The following is a 22244-nucleotide window of genomic DNA, read 5'->3' on the forward strand; positions in this document are numbered from 1 at the left end:
GCGTGTGAGTGGGAGTCAAACATTTGTCACGACTAGCTCTGAATGATACTGCTGTGTCAGAGAAGCACAATATGGGGCAAGTGGATGTGGTGTTTTCTGGCTTTTGGATGAAGGTTAATGCTGTTTTTAAATCCATAACAAGAGCCAGAGTGGCTCCAGAGGTGTTCCCCTCGTGATCCATCGAGGAAAACACCACTTTTTTTCCCCTCGCTTCCTTTTCCTTTTATTGGCGTTCTGAGAAAGCAGCAGACCTCCAGGCTAAAAAAAAACGAAGCCAACTTGGACGTGACAGAACCGGCAGTTCCTTGTCACTTGAGGCTGTGAATCCTCGTACAGCCCCGTGTTCAAATGGCCAGAAATAAACGTGTTTACGACCTCCCCCACCACCAAACCTTTATATAACTCACTTGTTTTTAATTATATTAAAGCTTAAAGTTATGCATAAGTGCAGAGTGACAGCTAGCCACTAGCTCCATCCGTTCCAGTTGAAACTGTAGACCATGAACTTGGAAATTCTGACTTCCCAGGGGAACTAGAACGCACCATTAAAGGGTAAATTCACCAATCTTACACAGGTCTTGGTGAGTACGACTGCATATGTGAAAAAAAGGTAGTATACAGCCTTTAGTGGCTCCAGAGGAAGCTGCATGTAATCTGATAAATTGCCTCCAGTGATGTCAATCACTGGCTAAGTTGCATTGTGGGTAATGTGGGCACCAGGTTTTGAAAAGCAGTCGACTGGTCTAGCATTGCACTCCTACACCACTGTCAGATTCAGTATCAAAGTCAATACAGCAAAACCAGAGATATTTTTGGTGCCTACATTACCCACAATGCAACTTAGCCACTGAGTGACATCACTGGTGGCAGTTTATCAGATTACATGCAGCTTCCTCTTGAGCCAAAAAAGGCTTTATGCTACTTTTTCACATATGCAGTAGTACTCCCCAAGAGCTTTAATGTGGAAAATTGGTGGAGTCACCCTTTAAGTTGAGTCAGGTACTGCTACCACTGGAGTACCACACTGAACCTCACTGAACCCCCCATTTCTACAGTCTTTGGCTCTGAGCAAAATTAAAGACAATTTCATAGTTTTACGTTCAGATTTCCATTGAAAAAAACACTGATTCTAAGGAGCAGAACTGTTCACACCTTTACAGCTTTTACCTGGATTTTATGGCCACACACACTCTAATATTGTTGTTTCCTAATGCAATAAGATGTTTGATGATGGTAGGTAACAATAAACATGGTCTTCTTGTGGTGAGCAAACCTCATGATGTGCTCCAGTATCGGGAAAAAATGGGAGAAAATGCAAATGAGGTTCTGTTTACGCACTTTGATTCCAAAAGATTCCCTTTGAGTACATTTTAAACATGGCTGACTCAAAGAGAAGCTGTATTTTTAACATTCAAAATAAAGCCCAATAGATTCCCTTTTTTTTTAATTAACAAAAACTATAATAATAATGAACAATAAAAGATACAAAGTTAGGAAAACATAACAAAACCCGTCTCTGCCTGACCTCATCAAGAGTTACTTTCTCTCCCTCTAAGAAAAGAAAGTGGGACTTGATTCACAGTTGCAGAGTCATAAACTGGGACAGGCATTCTCACCGGACATCCGACGATGAGGTCACTGGCCCGGAGGTCCTCGCCGTGCCGCTGGGCGTGTCTCAGAATGGAGAGGGCGGAGTCGGAGGCGGGGTTTATCCCTCCCAGCTCCTCCAGGGCCTCGCAGTACTGCTCCAGTCTCTGAGTGGGAGCCTGGAGACAGTGAGGGAAGGACAGCGGGGAGAGGGGGGAGGCCGGGGGGAGTTTGGACTGGGGGAGAGGAAGGGAGAGGAAATGTTAGACCCACTCACCTTTTATTTCAGATTTACAATACTTAATTGTGCTTGTTTCATGTATAGACGTTCAACAAGTGAGTTACTAATGTATAGCTTCTTATTTCACCATATATAATGACAATTACACAATTCTGTTTGTCTGATTTCCATTTGGTTCACTGTAGTGCATATTATGTATGTTTACTTACCTGAAAATGTGAGAAAAAATGTTTGTGAACACACTATTTCCACTCATTGGCAATAGTGCCAGACTCCCTTTAAAAAACTGCATAATTTCAGGATTTGTTGAGCAAGGATAAACTTTGATAAAGTTTGCAAAACAGCTACGTTAAATCCTGAACCAGTCGTGTCTTCCTGTAAATTCGGCATTAAATGCAACACATTAAGTTGTTTCTGTCCTTGTAAAAAGAGTCAGTTAGTTCTTGCATCGCTGCACCAGCCTGTCTGCTCCTCCGTGTCTCAAGTGTGTCTTATCTGCCGACATTTAGCAGCTGTTTGAGCGCACTGTTTCAACTGATGTCACCATTTACATTTAACTTATGGAATAACAGCCAACAGTAACTAATATGGGCTACGTCTTTGTGGCCTGTGGAGGAAGTCCCCAGACTCCCTTAAAAAAAATCGCTCAATTTTGTGAGTTGTTGAGTCAGGAGAAACTTTATAAACATAGTAAAAAGCTGTGTACAACAAATTCCTAACTATTTGGGCTGCTTGTAAATTCAGCAGTTAATGCGATACATTAAGTTATTTCTTTCCTTGTAAAACGTGCTGTGTTTGTTGCGGCATCGCTGTCTGCTTCTGCGTCCAGAGTGCGTCTTACCAACTAACAGCAGCTGATTGAACACACTTTTTTAGCTGATGTCGCCATTTACACTACATTTATAAAAGAAGAAAACATTTAATTGGTGTTAAACATGTGAAATTTCACAAATACAGTAAACGGTAACCAATACAGCTGACTTCTTTCTCATCCTTGTTGAAAGTCCCCAGACTCCCTTTAAAAAATGCGCAATTTTGAGAGTTGCTGAGTTAGGAGAAGCTTAAGAGACTTTGTGAAACGGCATTAATGACAAATTCTTAATCATTATGGCCTACTTGTAAATTCGGCATATGTTTACTTGAAGTTTTTTCATTCTGGTGTGTCCGTTTGTCCCAGCGACGTACATGTTTATTTCCTTCTAGAGAGGAAAAGTGAGATCTGATCACAGAGTGGTCACATGAGATGTATGTCGAGACGGATGTTAATACCTGGTGTGAGCTGACTGATTTTGAGCTGTCAACTTGTGATCAAATCTCCCAAGATAGATGTTAACGACGGATGTAAAAAGCCTCTATTTACGTGTGTTTTCTGCCTATTTTTGTTGAGGAGCTCTTGAGGTCTGCTGCAATCACAAATTGTGACGTGTGAAACCAGGATAATTATTGTTTGGTTCGTTACATCTCGAAGTAACAGGGAGCCACGCTTGATTTTACACTCAGTAGGCGCTGAAAAACACAAATATAATTCGAGAATAAAGACATTTTAATGTGTTTGTGGAAGAAGTAGCCACATGTGCCGCTCCTGTCTTCATCATCATAACAATCATCACCGCCATCCCCATCATCATTCAGCCTGAACACCCGTTTCACGTCCATCACCATCATGATAACCATAAACCCTCCTGCAGCCATAATCCACAATATGTTCAAGCTGTTTTAGAGCTGCTGCAGGACGAGGACACGAGCTCACGCTGCCCCCTGGTGGTGGAATCTCAGTAATGCTCCTTTTATGGAGCACTTGACAACTTGAATGTCGCCTCGGAGATCTTAAGCACTGTGATCTCTCCTTGTAAAATCCTCTCAGTAATCTCACGATGCCGTCGATGTATTAGTTTTAGTTAATTGTAGCTCGCGAGCTCAAATTACTTTCCCTCTAATCCGCCTTTAATTGGCTTTTCTAGTGTACATTAAACATGTAATTAGCTTTACTGTATACAGCTCATTTTTTAATTGCAGCCACTGTCGAATAAAACAACTTTAATTGGCTTGTGCTTGTGATGTGCTCCAAAACTACTCATAGTGGTGTTTGTGATTGTGATTTAACATTTTTATAAAGAGAAAACAAGCAAAGAAGGATTCTGTGACCCTGACACTCTTATTGTGTGTATAGATTAAGAAGATGATCAGTGAGAAAACTGAGTGCATTTCTTTAATCGTAAGTATGTTTACATGAGGGAAAAACTGGTGAAACACGATGAATGTTACCTTGAAGAAGTCGGCAGCCTGCGTGACGAGAGGAGAGTCCAGCTCCGGTTTGGTCCGGATGTAGTGGGAATACTGCAGAAACTGCTCCCGCTGGGTGTGAGAGGGACAGATGTGGGGAAAAGAAACGTAAGTGAGAGAAAGTAGAGGTCAGGTCTTCTTGTTATGAATGGAAGCTGATGGCGAACATCATGAAGCGAACATCATCAGCAGCTTATAAACCAAAACTGACATATATGAAACTTCCCAGTGAGCAAAGAGTGGTCTAGATCACGTCTTTTAGACGTCATTTACGGACATCCAAGACATCTGAAAGACGTCCTCTGGGGAGTCAGAATGAAAGTTTTTTATACGTCTTATCTGGACGTTGTATAGACGTCGTTTGTGGACTAACTCTGGCTGTCAGTGGACGTCCAGATCATGGCCTGGCCCGACGGACATGATATCAATCTGTTCTGGACGTCCACAGACGTTGCCTGCTCAGTGGGTTTGTTTATTACTGAACTTGTCTGTCACACATCACATGCCGTAAACTCTCAACCTGTGGTCTCAACACTGAAATGTATATGAATAAGTTGAACAAAATAAAAACAGCTGATGTACACAATTAATAATTATAATCCAATAATATAAAATGTATTATTCTGAATTATTAATCAGTCCTTATTCTCAGGACTGAGCTGCAGTGGATTCAGATCACCTGTGTGCAGACGGGGGAGACCAGCTCCTAATTAATAAATGAGAGCAGCTCGGGGGCATTCACCTCTCAGCCAATCAGGGTGCGACGACGCCCTCTTGTGAAGGCTTAAGTCTGATTGTCAGCCGGAGACGCTGCTCTGTTCAGGCCCTGCTGAGATTCCTTCGCTGCATCCTGCAGCCTAGCTGAGTGACTCCACCCGTCTACACCTTTGTTATTTTCCTATTTCATTTCATTGGAGACTCAAGAGGCTGTAAAAGAAGTATATTTCAGTTTTATTATCCCCTAAAGAGGCTTTTTTTCATTATTCTCTAAGTGTTTGTGACATTCATGAATATATATATATCTATCTTTCTCTACATTTTTATGTGGTGTGGAGCTGGTTTTCAGGCATTTTCCTGCCACATAAGTACCTCCTCCTCTGAAACTGCTTACCTGAGCTCTTATTGTGATAAATGCTGATCGAACTAAAGTCAAAATCTGCAGCGAGCTGTAGCTTTTTATATTTTAAATATCTGACACTACCTATTTATTACCTGACTACTGGACAAAATCCCTCTGACAAGTGATGCATTTTGTTTCATCCGACAAAACGCAGACTGACATTTTAATATGAATTCTTCGGATTTTCTCGATGTTTGAGTCTAAACGAGTCTTTATAGTCATGTTTCAAAGATAAACTGTCCCTTTTTTAACATTGCAGGACTTATTTTGACACAAGAAGCCTCTTCAATCAAAAATGTTACATCTGTGTAACTTCGTACACCTGTGATGAGGAAGGGCAGGTGACACAATCCAGAAAAGGGCTGGGAACTGGCTGTTAGCCAGAAATGAAGGCTAAAAGAACATAAAGATTGTTCCACATCTTATCATTCCTTCACTCACATATTTGCTGAAGCAGTCCTGTTGCAACAAGCTCTGCACGAGGGCGCCCTCCATGGCAGGGAGCAGGTTCTGCGAGTGAAAGGTGCCGAGGCTGGCCCAGTTGGGGAAGAGGGCGTCCGCCTTCCCCCTGATGGAGGCCGGCGTGTCCGACAGCTCCAGCAAGGGCAGGTACGTCTCTTCTACGCCCTTCAGGACGGCCACGTACTGCCTCTCCGAGCTCAGCATCCTGCACCAGAGCAGGTACAGCTTACTGCAGGAGGGCAAGAAGACGGATGAGGACATTTGCAAAAAGAGGAACACACGTGTGGGAGGAAGAGGAGAGGAAGGGGTACAGAAGACGGCAGTAAGCAATGGACAGAGATCAAACAGTTAGTAATGATAAAATTATCTGCGATTGCATGCTGACTGATAAAATCGCTCTGAAACAGACTTCAGTTGTACTTAAATTATCCCAGAAAGGATGAATCACTTGAGCCTTTCATCTCCGCCTGGCCTCCTCTTAATGTGATTTATTATGTTGCTCTTGTTTTGGAGCGCTCAGCCAACTCTTCTCCGGCTTATCTTCTCACACACACACGAGTTCCCACACAGGAAAAAAAAGAAGAGAAGAAGAAGAAGAAGAAGCAAAAAAAAATCCCACCTCTGTGCAGTCGAACCGGCTCTATCCGTCCCCGTCTCCCTCTCGGTCCTCCCGAGCAGCACGTGTTGCCTCGGTGACCCCGTGTGGTCCACCACCTCCTTGCTGCTGACCTCCACCCCTCGAATCAACACCCCTCCTCCTCCTCCGCCTCCTCCGCCTCCGCCGCCCCATCCAGGGATGGCTGCAGCCATGCTAGTGGTAATGACCGGGTCAGCTAACGTCCGCCTCCCCAGCCAGGACATGGGGGAGTTACGGCTCGGCCCGGCCACCGGGGACTCGGCAGGTTTCGGGGTGGCCGTGCCTCGCCGGGGAGCCAGGAGAGCCTGGAGGTCAAAGCTTGGGTGGCGCTTCCTGGGCGGCTTGGTGGGGAGTGGAGCATCTGTGGCCTGTAAGGTGAGAAACGTGAGATTAGCAACAGTTTTTTTTGGCAACAGGGCGAGCTGTAAACATCAACGCACATGTTGTCACGTTGCAGAGTTCGATAGTCACTCTTCTTTCAGCTCCGTTTTGGTCTCCACCACCTCCTGAGGGAATTATCTGGCTCATTAGCAGCTAGCTTAGCGCTTCACTATCACCAAAGTATGTTTAAATCTCTTACTGTTTCTGTTATTGTGGTAATTTGAGGACATTTCATAGTGGCTGCATGCAGGAAGATAATCTTGTTGTCCTTTCTATTAAAAAGACGTTGACCTGTGAGCCGTGTCCAAAAAAGGGCGAAACAGCCTGTAAACCCCCTGAGAGAAGGACTTTATTCGTCCCAGTTAAAATATAGATCCTAAATATTTTCCACTGGCGGAAATAACATTCATAACATGTAGGTTTTAAAATGGATGAGACCCTGACGGACGTACAATCATTTACTTGGACGAGTAATTTTAGATTCTCGCAGCTGTGGAGCACCAACTCACACTCTTCTTTGCAGGATTCAGAAGGTTCTGCAGGAACTTCCCTCCTCCAGCTCCACCAGCTCCTCCTCCTTCCTTCTTATTCCCTTTCTCCTCTCCTATCTTCAGTGTGGAGCAGGTCTGCGGCCTGAACAGCGACGCCAGTGACCCCCAGGACTGCAGCCCGCCCTCGCCTCCTCCGGCTCCCAGTCCCCAGTCGCCCTCCCCCTCAGGACCCATCAGGTCCCACAGGCTGCTGGCGGAGGGCATCTTTGGCTTCCCCTGGCTCTGATTCTGGCTCCTGTCCGACTGGAGGAACCGGGGTTTCACCTGCGCTACGGTCCGCTGGTAGCGCTCCACCGTCTGGGTCCAGAGATCCAGGAGCGCGCCGCCGCCGAGCTCTATGGCTAAAGAACGGGCGTCCTGGAAGCGGGACGGGGGGATGGGAGGGAGGGAGGCGAGCGGGCAGGTGGAAGAGGAGGAAGGAGGCGAGGAGGAGGTGGAGGAGACTGCATCGCACCACTGGGTGGCCTGCGGAGGAGAAAGGGACAGAAGAAATTACCATAACGATCATAACTTCTATGATCTTGACTTCCTGTGGGGCCTCCTGCGCTTGCGTTACCTCGGTCAGGGTGGACAGCAGCCTCTGTGTGTTGTCCAGGGTGGTCCAGCAGTCAGACAGACAGTGGGACATGTCTCTCAGCTTCTCCCTGACCGGAGGAAGTCGGATCTGGACGTCGCTCAGGCCCGCCCAGTCCAGCTCGCACCAGCCCTCCAGATCACTGAGCACTGACAGAGTCTCACTGTGCAGCTCCTGAAGGATTCAGGGAAGATCCACAGTGAGGTCAAGACACACTTTGGGAAATAACGGATGGATTAATGATCACTGCCTCTGCCAAAACTCCTACATTAGGTTGTGTCCACAAGAGCGAGACAAACAGCAGAGTGCATTCAAAACACATCTGTTTACATCTTAACTTTTTAATTATTGAGTCCTCGAGCCTTTCAGCAAGTAATCCAGAGTAACATCAGTAGTTTCGGGGTCGTGCAGGGCTAATTAAATCCATAATCCTCAAAATTGGGTTGACAGTCTTAGTGGAGAACATTAGAGCGCCTCCGTTACAGGAAGCCGAAGTGAAACCAAAACTTCTAGGTTCTGATCCAGAAGGTAAAATATCACACAGAGGTCCGAAACAAAACATGCATGAAGTCAAATTTGGCCGTCGGGAAAACTTTAATTTTGGCCCTCGTTCTTAACGGCGCACACGTAAGAAATCTTTAAATCCTACATAAGATGACTTTATTTTAAAGGCTCGTGCTGTGATTATGAGCCGAGTCCATTGAAATAGTTCATTCTAACATGATATTTATGCACATATGTTACCGTACAAGAGATTGAACACACACTGTTCTGTAAAATAAAGAGTAACAAGCGTCAGACACTCACATTGGCCATTTCTCTGAACGTCTTGAATTTCTGCTGCTTGAGCGAGAGCCTGCTGAGGGACAGAGGAGGGTCCTTGTAGTTTTCCAGCTGTGACTGGACTTGCTCAATCTCTTTATCGCACTGGGGGATGAGACGGAGGAGAGGGGAGGAGGGGGGAGGAGAGAGGGGTGAGAAGAGGACATTTACTGTACAAAGACTCAAAGAAAAGAAAAAGAAAGATAACGGGAAGTGAAATCCAGCAGCAGAGTCGAGAAGTTTACATAAGAGGACGGAAATGTCGTTTAGGGAGACGCTGGTTGTCACATCATCGATTTTGTTGCACTGGACACTCTGGCATCTGTCTTGTTAGGGAGTGGGGTTGAGCACATTTGAGAGAAAACACATGGCAACGGCAAAACACAAGCAAATCAGGGAGTTTCCATCCCAGCTCTGTGGGGACCAGTGGAGAGGAGAGAGGACGGGTGGAGCGCTGCGACGCCGGAAACTGGGAAGTTGCTCAAAAGTGTTGCCTCAGAAAAGCTTGACGGAAACCATACGGTGCTCGCTTGAGATGTTTACACGAGACGTGGGAATAATTCTGACGTTAGGAAACATTTAATTCAGCTGTTTTTCTGATCCGAGACGAGGAGAGGAAGCTGTTGGCGTCGTACCGGACAAATCCTGTAGATTTATAACGGAACTAGAAACAGGAGCCAGGTTTTATTTAGTCCAGTGAAGACTGCTCGACTGACTCATCAGCCGAAAAAAGCTTCTAGCTTCCGGTTTTTACTTCCTGAATATGACTAGTGCTGTTTCTGTCTGTAGACCTTACACTGTTGTCATGATGTCACAGATATGACAGTTACTTTTCTTAGCTTGCGGTAAGTTTTATAGATATAAATCATGGTCACGGGTCATAACTGTCCCTGTCTGTAGTTCAAGGTGTGATCTCAAACACGTCTCTTTTGTAATGGTGGCCAATGGGACAAGTAACTTTATGCTGCAATACCGAGAGTGGCCACTGGGGAAATTGGAAGCAAGGCACGTCTATTATACATTCACGATTGATTTCCTGAAGGCCGCTCCCCAATTCTTCTCTTGTAGATATCCAAGACGACTGGTTTTGTTTCTTCTTCTGTTCTTCTTCGAGGGTTTTTTGGCAGTTGGCAAAAAAATGGTTTTGTTTCTGGTTCACGACAACTACGAGGAAACATGGAAAGTAACAGCCGGTAGATTAACAGCACTGAGCCCGTCTCTGGTTTTAACGACTGCGTATTTAAAGCAGACACTAAATCTCTCGTCTCCGTCCTCCTGCACACACCTTTTCCAGTTTGTCCACCAGCGCCGCCAGTCGTCCCAGAGCGTCCAGGTCGCTCCCTCTCTGGTTGGACACCCGGACGAGCCGATGAAGGGCGTCGTCCACGCTGTCGTAGAGTTTAGAGGTCGCGGCGAGAGCAGCCCTGAGGGGGAAAGAAAAGCCCGGATTAGCAGGCGAGAATTTATTTTTCTCCCAAGCTCTAACAAATGTGAGAACTCGTCATGGCCAATAATCACACATTTTGGATGCAGAACAAAAAAGCCTCACAGACCAACTGTCAGGCAGAAACAGGATTCAAATCAGCAATCAGCCTATACTCGTATTTGGCCTCATTCTCGTACAGACGGAGCCAAAACTCATTACCGGATGAGAAGAACAGCTACAGATACAACAGTCTTTAGATCATCTTTAAGCTGCAGTCAGGCACAAACAAACAAGCTGAGTCGCTCTGTCCTCCGTTTGATGTGAAGTTCACATTCCTTCTTCTCTTTCAGCTGGTTTTCATATTCCGGCTGAAAACAAACAACTTTGTTTGCACGATGAGGAGTATTTTTAACCTATAACTCATGGTGACAGAAAAATCCCTCAATCAAACGCGAGAGCCGGGGAGTAAAGAGGACATGCAGATCCCTCTCCTGCCCCTCGGGACCGAGGTGTTTTCTGCATGTCTGTCCAATTAGAGCTGTTGTCGCGTGTCGTGACATCTTTATATTTAAAATAGCCCGACTTCAATAGGTGTGTGTCTAAAGCACATTCCAGCAGCATACAGCCTCATTAGCATCATAGGGAGAAGAAGAAGCCTATTATCACCCGAGTACATGCACACGCGCACATTGTTAATGTAAATAATGAGCGTCGACTTCTAAATCTGTCTTTTATTATAACAAGTCCATGTGCTGAGTGTTGTTGAGTTTGGTCTCGAACTGTTGAACAAGAAGAGAGTTTGGGAATAATAATATTATTGTTTACCACTCGCATTTTCCCCTATTTATTTCCACAAGCTCATTCATTCCAGTATTTTTACTTTTCTTTATGCATTTCTGCATCATCATGCAAATGTGGGGACTGTCATGTAAAATTAAATGGGAAATTAAATGGGGAAGTAAATAAATAGAGTAAGAGAGGGAAAATAAATCAGTTATTTTTTATGTGTTTGAGGGTTTGCTTCTATTTTTTGGTTTCCTTTATGAAAAACGAAATTTGACTTTTCAATCACAATTTCGTTTAAATTGAATATTTTTACATGTGAATGGAAATTTGAAAATGCGAAAATAAGAAAATGTCACGTGTGAACTGGACATTTTCACAAGTGTGTATTACCTACATTCAAATGTGATTGGCTTTGTTTAATTCCACATTTTCGCACATTTTCACGTGTGATTGGCTATTTTCACATGTAAACAACCATTTTAACGTGAAAAGAAAATAGTATCACATCTGAACTGGACGTTTTCCACACACAAGTGGCTTTTTTTCCTCATGAATGAAAATTTCCCAATGAGAAATTTACATTTGAACAGGTGAATAACAGGTGGATTTGAATTTCCACATTTAAGAAACACAATTTCGCTCCTCTGTGTTCTGTTCTGCTCCGTATGCAGACGGATGGCGATAAAGTCTCATCTCTTCTCTCATCTCAAAAGCAAGAAGCAGAAAAACAAAAAGACAATAAAAGCAACAAAACTCTTTCTACCTGCAGTCTGGTGATTTCTGTGCCAGTCCAGTTGCGCTATTGGTCAGTCCAGCGAGCCAGGCCCCGCCCCTTTGCTGCAGCTCAGTTAACCGTTGGTCGGCCAGGACGCTCACCATGAGCTGCCTGTGTTTGTCGATGCTCAGAGGAACCGCCTGAAAAACAACAAAGTGCTGATCAATGTTTTTATTTATTTATGATATCAATCAACAACCTACAGGGTGAAATTTCCCCCCGGCTTCTGTCTGACAGGCACATAACTTCTGTACCTTGATGTTGTCTGGCATTGGCTCAGCATCCATGGACTGCAGTGCTTCTCCTAGCAGTGAGAGGGCGCTCTCACAGCGCTCTGTCAGACTCTCCAGGCTCTGTGGGGAAAAAAGTAAGACTGGTGTTTTATTTATCCCATCAAATTAACTTGGAGCAGACAGGTTGGTGAGTGTGACGCTGCATGAAATCCTTTCTTTCTTTCCCCTTTTCCATGAGAGAGGTCAGAGAAAGTGCAGAGGACAAGGAAATGTTTTCATCTGTTTGGATAAACCAACATAAACTGTCTGGGGAAAAGCCATTAAGAGTCCTTAAGACTCTTCTCAGACCTCGTTTTTCCTCTTGATTCATCCTCCACACCCACTTAATCATGAACCTTTGAAACCATCGACCGCCACCGAACAAACACTCTCTCCAGACAACATCCTCCCATCTGTCCATTCATCTCCCACAACTTCGCTTTCTACCACTTTCATCACTTTTCCTGGAAATATTTACAACTTTCAACAGCTAAAAAAAAGACTAATGGCTTAAATGTAATTTATATAATATAATAAATGTTAATTAATTTGCAACGGCATAGATATCAGTCAATCTTAAATGCCTCAAGTGATCATTTCCTGCTCAATTACCCGGTCAGTAAACCCAGAGGCTTCAGCTTATTGGATCTACCATAAAAAACAAAAACTATGCAGAATGTAGACATTTATGGGAAAAAATGAGAGGAAAGCAAAAGGAAATCTGTTAATTGAATTAAAATAGACAAAAAATGACAGACTCACTAGTCTGAAGACCAGCCAGTCTGAGTGACAGTGGGTGAAGTCTCCGTCCATCTCCTTTGGCAGCTGTTGCTTGTCTACATGTTGCTGAAGGACTCCCGTCCCTCGCACCATGTGGATCTGGACAGAACAGGAAAGGATCAAAATTAAGAGAAGGAGATGACTGATTTCACCATCTATACTTAATTCTCAAAAGAAGACAACACTTTGTTTATGCTAAGCGTGTCAAATTTAATGAATACGGTGAACGGTGACTAATAAAGACTACTTCTTTGCCCCCGGTGGAGAAAATCCCCAGACTCCCTTGAAGAATTGCTCAATTTTGTGAGCTGCTGAGTTTGGAGGATCTTAAAAAACTTTGTGAAACACTCTCCATCACAATTTCTTAATTATGTGGGCCTTCTTGTTAATTCGGCATTCAATGCAATACATTCAGTTATTTCTTTCCTTGTAAAAAGTTGTCATGGCATCGCCTGTCTGCTCTAAAGTGCGTCTTACCAGCTGCTGTTTGACCACACTGTATCAACTGATGTCACAATTTACATAACATTTATAAAGAAGACAACATTTTATTTACAATAAACATGTCAAATGTTTACAAATACAGTAAACAGTAACTAATAAAGGCTACTTCTTTGTCAACAGTGGAGAAAGTCCCCAGACTCCCTTACAAAATCACTTATTTTTGTGAGTTGTTGAGTTAGGAAAACTTTATAAACCCTGTGAAATACCATCAATGACACATTCTTAATCATTCAAGCCTTCTTGTAAATTCGGCATATGTTATTTCTTTCTTTCTTTCTTTCTTTCTTTCTTTCTTTCTTTCTTTCTTTCTCTGTGTGCAAACCAGAAGAAGACTCTTCATTTTCTATAATAAATAACAAAAAAAAGCAGCAAATCCTTAAATATATGAAGCTGGGACCAGTAAATTGTGTTCATGTTCTCCCATTACACTTGTGTCACCTCCACCTCCGCTTTTTCATCAGCTGGAATAAAAACAGTTGCTACCAAACAACGAAATAGACTGTGTGGCGCAGCTATTAACATAGCTTTTGGCTGGATTTCCCTTTAACATGCAATACTTAGACGCTGCCAGGTTGAAATACAAACCACATGACAAGAAAGAAAATTCTCATGCGTGTCTGAACGGCAGCTCTCTGCTGATCACTGCAAAGCAATGAGCTGAATTACCGGTAAAATTGGAGTTATTTGCAAACTGTAGGTGCCAAATGTATGGAAATAAGGTTCATTTACATGAGCTCAAGCTAAGAGCATCCGACATTCATCAAATTTCCGCAAGAAGCAGGAACAAAGTGTGGTTTATGAAAAGTTATTTCCTCTTGAACATTTTGCATTTCATATACTGTACGAGCGGTTGTCCCTGGTGTTATGATAATGGGCAACGAAGGTCCGGGAACTTTTATTCTGCTAATGTTTTCCCCCACACTCTATCATTGTGTTGTTAAGCTCCATGTGGGTGTTCTACCTGTGTTTTAACATTCACATTTGCAAATAAAAGAAATAAATCTAACCGAAATAGAAGGAAACGAACAACACGATGCTGTGTGTGTGCGTGTAGACGAGATCGAGAAAATGAGATCACCTCGGCTCCCTCCAGATCATGAGAAGGGGGCTCCTGCTGCTCCTCCACCAAAACCAGAACAGACCCGAGACCGCCAGGAACGAACGCCTGTAACACACGCACGAAAAACACATGTGCACCAGCTACTTTATCACATCTGCAGGCAAATTAAGAGCACACAAGCAAACATTTAGCACGTTTGGCGAAACAACCCTTTTTTTTTTTTTTGGTTTTCTGTCTCACCTGGAACAATTTAAGCGCAGAGAGACAGAGAGCGGAGGGTGGAGCGCGTCTGCTGTCCATTAACACCGTGAGACCCTTTTCTTTGGCTGCAGGCCTGATGAGGAGGGATGGAGAGAGCAGATGTAGGTTTAAAACAGGAGCAGTTGTTAGAGGAGAAGAGTCTTATTGTAAATGATATATAAGATGTGATGTTTAGAAGAAAGTTAAGGGCTCATTTATGTTTTACAGACATTTTAACCAAGGCTGTTATGTTCAGGCTAGTTGTGTTAACTGACTTTGAGTGAGTTTGTTATTGTTTTATTCAGCTTCCTGGCACACGCTGCGTTTTCTTAGCCCCACCTTATGCTATGCTTGGCTAAGTCAGCAAAAAGCAAGTCAAGTCAAATAAAATTATGAGGCACTTTCGGCTCAACAGGTTTGTAAGTGACTGGTGTAACAGGAAACAAATGACACAAGCTCTAATATAAACAACAGAAAACCAGCCAATCCCAGATTTTAAGATTTACGAGCGAGGAACACGAAACATGAGGTTGAATCATGGACAACAGGAAAACATTTAATGGTATGAAAGGGGTTATTGTGACCTGTACAAGCTAAATTTACAAACCCTAATTTCATGTTGCTATCTCGAAACATAATATTGAGACTAAAAAAATGCATTTCTCTCTGATCGGAGTGCAAAACCAAAGCCTCACCGACTGATTCTGTGGTAGCATGCCAGGACTCGGGCCATCTCCTCGTCACAGAAACCCTCCTCTGGTGTATCTGTCTCAGTGACAATCAGAGCACGTCCCAACCTGTCCACTGTACCTGTAAGCATCAGGTTAGGCATTGAGTGATGAAGCTAACAGACTACAATCAAGCTAGTGGAGCTGCATTTCTCATAATGTCTGCAGGAAACAAACAGCATGTAACATGATGTTACAGAGTCGGGTGGAAGCTGCGCCATGAGCTCGATTTTTTTAGCATACATGTATTCAAGGTTAGTCAGATTTGCACTATGAAAACTCATGTCAAATTAGCTATTAGCGGTAGCTGTTTGCACTGTAAAACAAAACTTGTGTATTAGTTTTTATAATGCCAAAACTTCTGAACATGAATATTATGAGACAGTCTGAAGTTATAAGGTCTGTCGATGTCCCCGAAGAGCATAAGCCAAACTGAATCTCAACAGTTTATGAACCATGTATGCAAGTCTGAAAAAAGAGGTCCATTTTGGGACATGAAATTTAGTTAATCACACACAATTATGCTAGCAATTAAAGGCCCAGTGAGTAGGATTAATTGGCATCTACCCTCGCACCACACCCTCCACTTGCAAGCGTGTAGGAGAACAAAAAACACAGAAAAAACGAAAGGACCTCTGTCAAAGGCCTTAGTTTGGTTTGTCCGTTATGGGCTACTGTAGAAACATAGCAGTGCAACATGGTGCTAATTTTTAGGTTCCCGTCTCAGGTGATTATACACCTATACACATTATACAAAAAACAGATCTTCCTACATCCTACACACTGGACCTTCAAGAGATAATAGCCCCCCCAAAACACATCACACATCTACAAGACTAACTGCAAAGGCTTTCGAAGTTATAGAGTCTTCCGCAGAATGGTAACTAGCATAACAAAAAAATGGTCCTAAAATGAGACTTACCTGTCAACTTAAATTTCCCTGACTGGAGAAGCTCTGTGTCCAGTTCCCTCAGGAGGGGAGGCTCTTTAGATGCAACACCATTCAGCTGGTCAGGACATGGCTCTCCTGACGCCGCCTCCTCCTCAGTAGAGTGGTTAAATAAGGATGTGCCTGATTGGCCATTGCAGACAAGCGGAGATTTGTCTTCTGTCTCTTCTGTGGAGAGATATAAAAGTTAAAGAAAATACTCTAAGGGGATTTTACGACATTTAGGATCTAATGTTCATGCATTTAGATTTCAATTGTCTTCCAACCTGCACTGCTTTTCGTTGTTTCCTCTGTCACTTCATTAGTTGATGGTGGCACTCCATCAGTTTCATCTGCCTGTTGTCTTTGCTCCGATTGGTTGTCCTCTGTGACTGGCGGCTTTGGCAAAGCAGAGCAGGTGGTGGGACTTGGTTGAGCAGCTTTACCCTGCTGTTTTGATCCCTTCTGGTGTCCACGACCACCAGACCTAGCCCTCCCTTTGGCCCCCTTTCCCTTCCTTTTCCTCCTAAAGACAAAGCACAGGAAGGTACTTATGAGGTACGACAGAAAGTTAATAATTGTTATTACATGTCTTACATTGTTGGGGCATATATCCATGAATGTGTAGGTGTCTTTTGTACATTTTTTTGGACAAACTTCACCTTGTGCACAGAGTTTGCACCCAAGTGTGACTTATCTGTTCTTTCATATGGAAGTGTGAAAACGAAAACAAGTGTGGTGTTCCATAAGAAGTAAATCTCTACCTTGGCGCTCTGAACCCTGCGGTTTTCACTTCCTTTCCTCTGGGACACACCCTGTCCTCCGTCTTGCCTTCATCCCGTCCCTCTGTCACCTTTGGGTTAGACAAACTCTTCATTTTAGATCCACTGTTGGTAATCTCTCCACTTTCTAAAACTCCAGTGAACGGTCTCTCTGGTGCGTCTGATGTTGGAGTGGTGGCATCACTGTCTCCACTCAGTGGTTTATCTGTATCCTCGAAAACAGAGTCCGAATGAGATCCGTGATCTGATTGGCCCTCTATAATGTGCCCAACTTTGTGGTTTCTCAAGTCATGGATTTCATTTGTGAACACGCTGTCACCACTCTCTGAGTCTTTCCCTCTATGCTCGTCCCTGCACGGCTGCGTGAGGCCGTTGCTGTCTCTCTCCTTGCCCACGCCGGGCCTCCTCTCTTTGAACGGGCCACCAAAATAAAGCCGGTCGTTATCCAGGCTCCCCGAGTCCCTGCTTGTTTTATCTCCATCATCAGAGTCGTGGACAGAAGAGGAGTAAGACCGACTCCCTCTGCCAGGATCAGGGACTCCTGGTGGAGGCCGAGGTGGCAAAATGTCACCTTTTGGGGTTACTGCATCTCTTTTGGCACCAAGGACAGCTCGAAAGCTTCCTGACCCTTCCAGTCTCCCATATCCCCAAGCTTTCCCCTTCCGGAGTTTGATGGCTTTACCTCTCCTGCACAGAGGCAAAGTCTTGGTCTTACAAATCCCATGCATCTCCAGGTACCTCTGCCGTGTGTCAACCCCTCCATCAGGACCCACTCTGGGCTCTAACAGCTCCACATAGTCCCCGTCCAGCTGAGGGTGCCTCGTTGTCCGCCCGAGCCCATCTTCACTGCGTCTTCGACGGGGAAGCGCAGGTGCAGAGTCCAAGCCGTCTGGTGGTAAACCATCATCTTCCTCCTCATCCCAGGACCAGGAGTCTGGTTCTCCAGAGGATGAGCCACCCCAGCCTCCGAGGCTGCTGCCCCCTTCACTGGGCAGGCGGTTGGACATGGAGCCATCGTGGTTGGCCATCAGACCCAGCTCCTCAGAGGGGTCATGGATGAACTTTGGGTAGACAACCTCCTTCCACGGAAGACGAACCACACCATCACATGTACTGACCAGGCAGGTGTCAAGTCCTCCTCCAACTGTGCAAAGATGAGATAGGGTTTACGCCAAGTTCATGTGTTTATTGAGGGTATACTTCAGGCAAAAATAAATCATCATACTTGAGCTCTGTTGTTAGGATCTTTTCACTGCCCACCACCTGCTGACACCCGTATATCTTTCCTATCTCTTGCTGCCCTTCCACATGCCCCCTTGGTCATAACCTTGCCTCTTCCAGCAGCACATCTCTTCACAGTCACCTCTTTCTGAAATAGCTATGCATTTTAGGCTTAAACCCAAAGAAAAACCTGCAGAAACCTTTCCCTTACTCTTAACTGAAATGATGTTAAATCCTTGTGGCTTGGCTAGTAATCACGACTCTTTTTTTTTCTTTCAAGAACTTTTTCAAGAACAAAATGTCAACAGACATATGCGGCATCCTTTCCTTACCTTCTCTCTTGTGGCCCCGTTCCTTGTTGATGCTGTGCAGCCACTCAGTGGTGAACACGAGGGGGTGCTGTGACTCGGGTACCAAGATTTCCTGAACAGTGCGCCCCCCAGGGGCCAGACATTTTAGGGCCAGGCGGGGGCAGCGTGTAGAGAAGGGCACCACCTGCAGATAGAAGTCATTACTGCGCAGGAGCCTCCAGTCCAGGGTGGAGAGCTGTACAACCACTTTTTCACCTAGACAGAGAGGCCAGCCGGAGTGAAGGAACAAGCAGCCCAGGTACTGAGACTGTGATGGCAAGAAGAAAAGAAAAACAAAGTGAGACACAGAACTTTATCTGTATGAACTTAAATCTTGTGAGTCAATTCTTCTATCTGTGCTTCTTTATGACACGTAATGCTCAAAAACTCCTGAAGAGTGCCCTGTTGTCGACTATCCTATTAAACGCACACTCACAAACTCTCATTCACAAACCACAGCCCACATCAGACAATTGAGGCTTGCCTGTATGGCAGCGTTCAGCTCAGTTATTCAATGAGTAAAATTTCTAGAACTGATACCACACCAGTCAACAGTATTCAGCTCAACTGGCCAAAAGCCAAAGTCACATACAAATGTCAGACATGTGACTAACACAGTGTTTTCTAAAGTGTAAAACCCCTTAGCTGGCATGACGCAGTGAGAAGGCTCTGGATGGCTGCAGAGAGTTAGCGTGAGTCAGACATGCAGATGACCAACTCTTCACAACAGCCAGCCACTGTTGAATCAGGCCGCTGTTCCATAAGCGGAAAACACATCAAGCAGCTCTGTAAAACCGGGAAAATCAATCTAAATCAAGCATGCTAATCAACATGGGTCTAAATATAGGAAATTCCACAAAGGAATAATAACTCATAAACTTCTCTCTGCACTGTTTAGAAATAACATCTCACTCCAAACGCTGTTCCTACCTTAATCAATCCTGTCAGATGTGTATCTCCCTTTTCTCAGTCTGAGGTATAAAACTCATCCAGAAACTCTCTCTGCTGTTCCCAGTCACATCTAATCGACTGACACAGGGCTGCTCCCTCCCCCCTCCGTGCCCTCCAGACTCACGAGACGTGATCAAATTATATTCCTTACTTCTCCTCCAACTTCCCTTTCCTACCTCTCCGTCCCTTATTCAATTTCTTCCCTTCAAGCCTCTCTCTTGTCTCTAATCTTGGATGTTCTCTCGCCGGAGCAAAGTTTTTGGGGGGGAAACATGTGTCAGGGTGGATATAAGCATTAAAAAGCATGTGTGACTTTTCCTGTCTTTAAAAGTTTTGCCTGTTTTGAGTCAGTCCACATTCTGTAACTCCGCGTCCTGGCCCTCCTCCCACTCCTCCCTCAATGTACCCCAGTGTTTGCTCCCTCTTCCGCACCTAAAATTCCTCAATCAGTCTACTATAGTCTGCAACTTCCAGCATCTTCTCTTTTTTTCAGACACGCACGCATGCATGGTGAATGAAAGCCACGTTCATTCTCTCCTTCGACTCCCACCGCTCCGCTGTTACTCACTCTCTCTTTCTCTCGCAGCAGCGGCAGCAGCAACACACTCGCATATGGAAGGAATTATTGTCATGACTCACAGTCTAACTCCCGTCCCAGGCAACTCCACTGAGCGACAATGAAAACATAGTTTGCGCACAATGCCTGTGCATGTGTGTGTGGGTTTGAGTCTAGGAAAACTGTGTAGGGAAATATGAGACAGTTGTTCGCCTCCAAGCTTGTGCTAAACAGTGTGTGTTGTTTATCTCTCTCTCTCTCTCTTGTTGCATGTGTGTGTGTGTGTGTGTGTGTGTTTGTACTTTTTTACATAGTGAGGACCGAGAGTTTTATACCTCAGAGTGAGGACATTTTGGAAAGTGAGGACATTCAGCCCAGTCCTTACATTAAAGGGCTGTTTTAAAGTTAAGACTGGTTTAAGGTTCGGGTAAGGCACTAGGAAAATCATTATGGCAATAAGGGTCCTCACAAGTATACGAGACAAGAGATTGCCTGGACACACAGCGGAAGTTGCTTGTTTGGGCAGTGTATCGTATATCATACCATCTCCATGCATCTCCTTTGTTTATGTGGGAGTCACACGCTTCTTTTCACCGTAATTCATTCGTCTTTATCAACTCAGTGGAGCTTCCAAAGCAGGAAAGGACCTCTTTTGGCCTCGGGGCAGACAGCAGCTGGTAGATCTCAAATTTCACCAGACACTTTCACTAATTTTTATCGGCCATCTAGAGTTTTAGAGAAGACTCGACCCTCCACGGTGTGGTGAGTAAGAAGTATAGGTCCACACATGTGTCAAATTATCAATGCCTTGAACTTTCCACTTGGTGTCTCCATGTCATCGGGTGCCGTGTGTGTAGACTGAAGACTTGATATTCAGACAGAAGGCACACAAATACAGACTTGACAGTCATGAGGAAAACATTTAAGATTTTGTGTTTTCAATTCCCAATAATGCCATTGAGACTTGACTTGAAACTTACTCAACAATGTTAGAGACTTGACGTGTCTTTAAGAACTTGAAACTTGACTTAAGATTCATCTTATCTGACTTGACTTGAGACGTGACTTGGACTTTCTCCCCAAAGACCAAAAAACAAGTGAATCCAAATGAAAACTAATAATGTCACTCAGACCGCCCTTTAGAGCCTGAGACATGACTTGAGAGTTGTAGGAACAAGACTTGTGCTTAGACTTGGACTTGGTCTCATTTGACTTTGGCTTGCCCGTAAAATGAAAAAAAAAACATGGTGGGTTTTATGCAAGCTGATGTCTCACTTGGACTTGACTGAAGACTTCCATTGCTGAGACCTAAAACTCGTCTCAATTGACTTGAGATCTGACTTGAGACTTGATACGCGCATGAACCAAAACATGCAGCCTTATGAAGACTTGTTGCCTCGCTCAGACATCCCCTTTAGGTCTTGAGACTTGACTTGGACTGGTTAAAACAGCTCTGCCAGCAAATACACTTAACAATGACATGATGACCATTTTCACCAAAGGACTCAAACGGTTAACAGATTTCTCACATTATACTTCTTGCATTCGACAGCTCATTCTGCTTCTGATTATAGAGCAACGTGTGTGTTCTCATCTCCAGTGTTTGCATTATGGGACTCACGCAGGCGTGCTGCTGGAGTTTGTGCAGGAGGTGCTTGGCAGGAACGAAATAGTCCAGGAGGTACCGAAGACTGTCGTGCTGATAGGTCGACTCCAGGACTGAGAAGACCTGGATGACAAAAATGCAAAAAGGGGGGGGGAGAAAAAACTTTAGTGAATTCAGTTGTGTATGGTGCATTAGATGATTAGATGCACAAGACTTTGCTGTCTGGGGGGAAAAAAATTTCATCTTCAGAATATCAGCTTCTCACGAAATGAGAGCAGCCTTTGTTTTCGGGCGAGATCTCCATGCATTTTTGAGCGTACACAATGGATTCTGAAAGGGCTTCATTTGCTCAAGAGTGGAAGAATTCCCTCAACCCAGACAGCATGTAATCAGAAATTCAAACAAGAAAATCACTGAGGCTGCTTCACTTCATTGGTATTATTTTGTCAAGCAGCGTTTTCCACAGCAAGAAAAACATTTGATTGGACGCTAATCTGCAACTTGGAACAAAGGACTGATCAAATTCCCACAAGTGCGAACAGAGAGTGGCCAAGAAGACTTATCTCAAAGGCCTCTTAGTGAATTGGCTGTTAGGAAAACAAAACTAAAAAGCACTATGGT

At 44.3% G+C, this 22244-nt stretch overlaps 1 protein-coding gene across 1 annotated transcript in view; it reads right to left on the minus strand.

Moving 5' to 3' along the window:
- arhgef40 (Rho guanine nucleotide exchange factor (GEF) 40) overlaps positions 1 to 22244 on the minus strand; it is a 45031-nt gene that overhangs the window by 12257 nt on the left and 10530 nt on the right. The window contains exons 3-21 of the mRNA XM_084343343.1: positions 21639 to 21746; positions 18493 to 18778; positions 16922 to 18083; positions 16445 to 16683; positions 16152 to 16346; positions 15197 to 15311; positions 14502 to 14595; positions 14280 to 14366; positions 12680 to 12796; positions 11900 to 11998; positions 11634 to 11785; positions 9944 to 10082; positions 8644 to 8763; positions 7819 to 8010; positions 7221 to 7727; positions 6313 to 6698; positions 5673 to 5922; positions 4094 to 4183; positions 1617 to 1823 (exon numbers count right to left, since the gene is read on the minus strand). Of these exons, the coding sequence (XP_084199469.1) occupies positions 1617 to 1823; positions 4094 to 4183; positions 5673 to 5922; positions 6313 to 6698; positions 7221 to 7727; positions 7819 to 8010; positions 8644 to 8763; positions 9944 to 10082; positions 11634 to 11785; positions 11900 to 11998; positions 12680 to 12796; positions 14280 to 14366; positions 14502 to 14595; positions 15197 to 15311; positions 16152 to 16346; positions 16445 to 16683; positions 16922 to 18083; positions 18493 to 18778; positions 21639 to 21746 (4545 nt within the window). The remainder of the gene's footprint in view (positions 1 to 1616; positions 1824 to 4093; positions 4184 to 5672; positions 5923 to 6312; positions 6699 to 7220; positions 7728 to 7818; positions 8011 to 8643; positions 8764 to 9943; positions 10083 to 11633; positions 11786 to 11899; positions 11999 to 12679; positions 12797 to 14279; positions 14367 to 14501; positions 14596 to 15196; positions 15312 to 16151; positions 16347 to 16444; positions 16684 to 16921; positions 18084 to 18492; positions 18779 to 21638; positions 21747 to 22244) is intronic.

Source organism: Pagrus pagrus (genome assembly GCF_965226575.1).
Source record: "Pagrus pagrus genome assembly, chromosome: 22".
Taxonomy (NCBI): Eukaryota; Metazoa; Chordata; class Actinopteri; order Spariformes; family Sparidae; genus Pagrus; species Pagrus pagrus.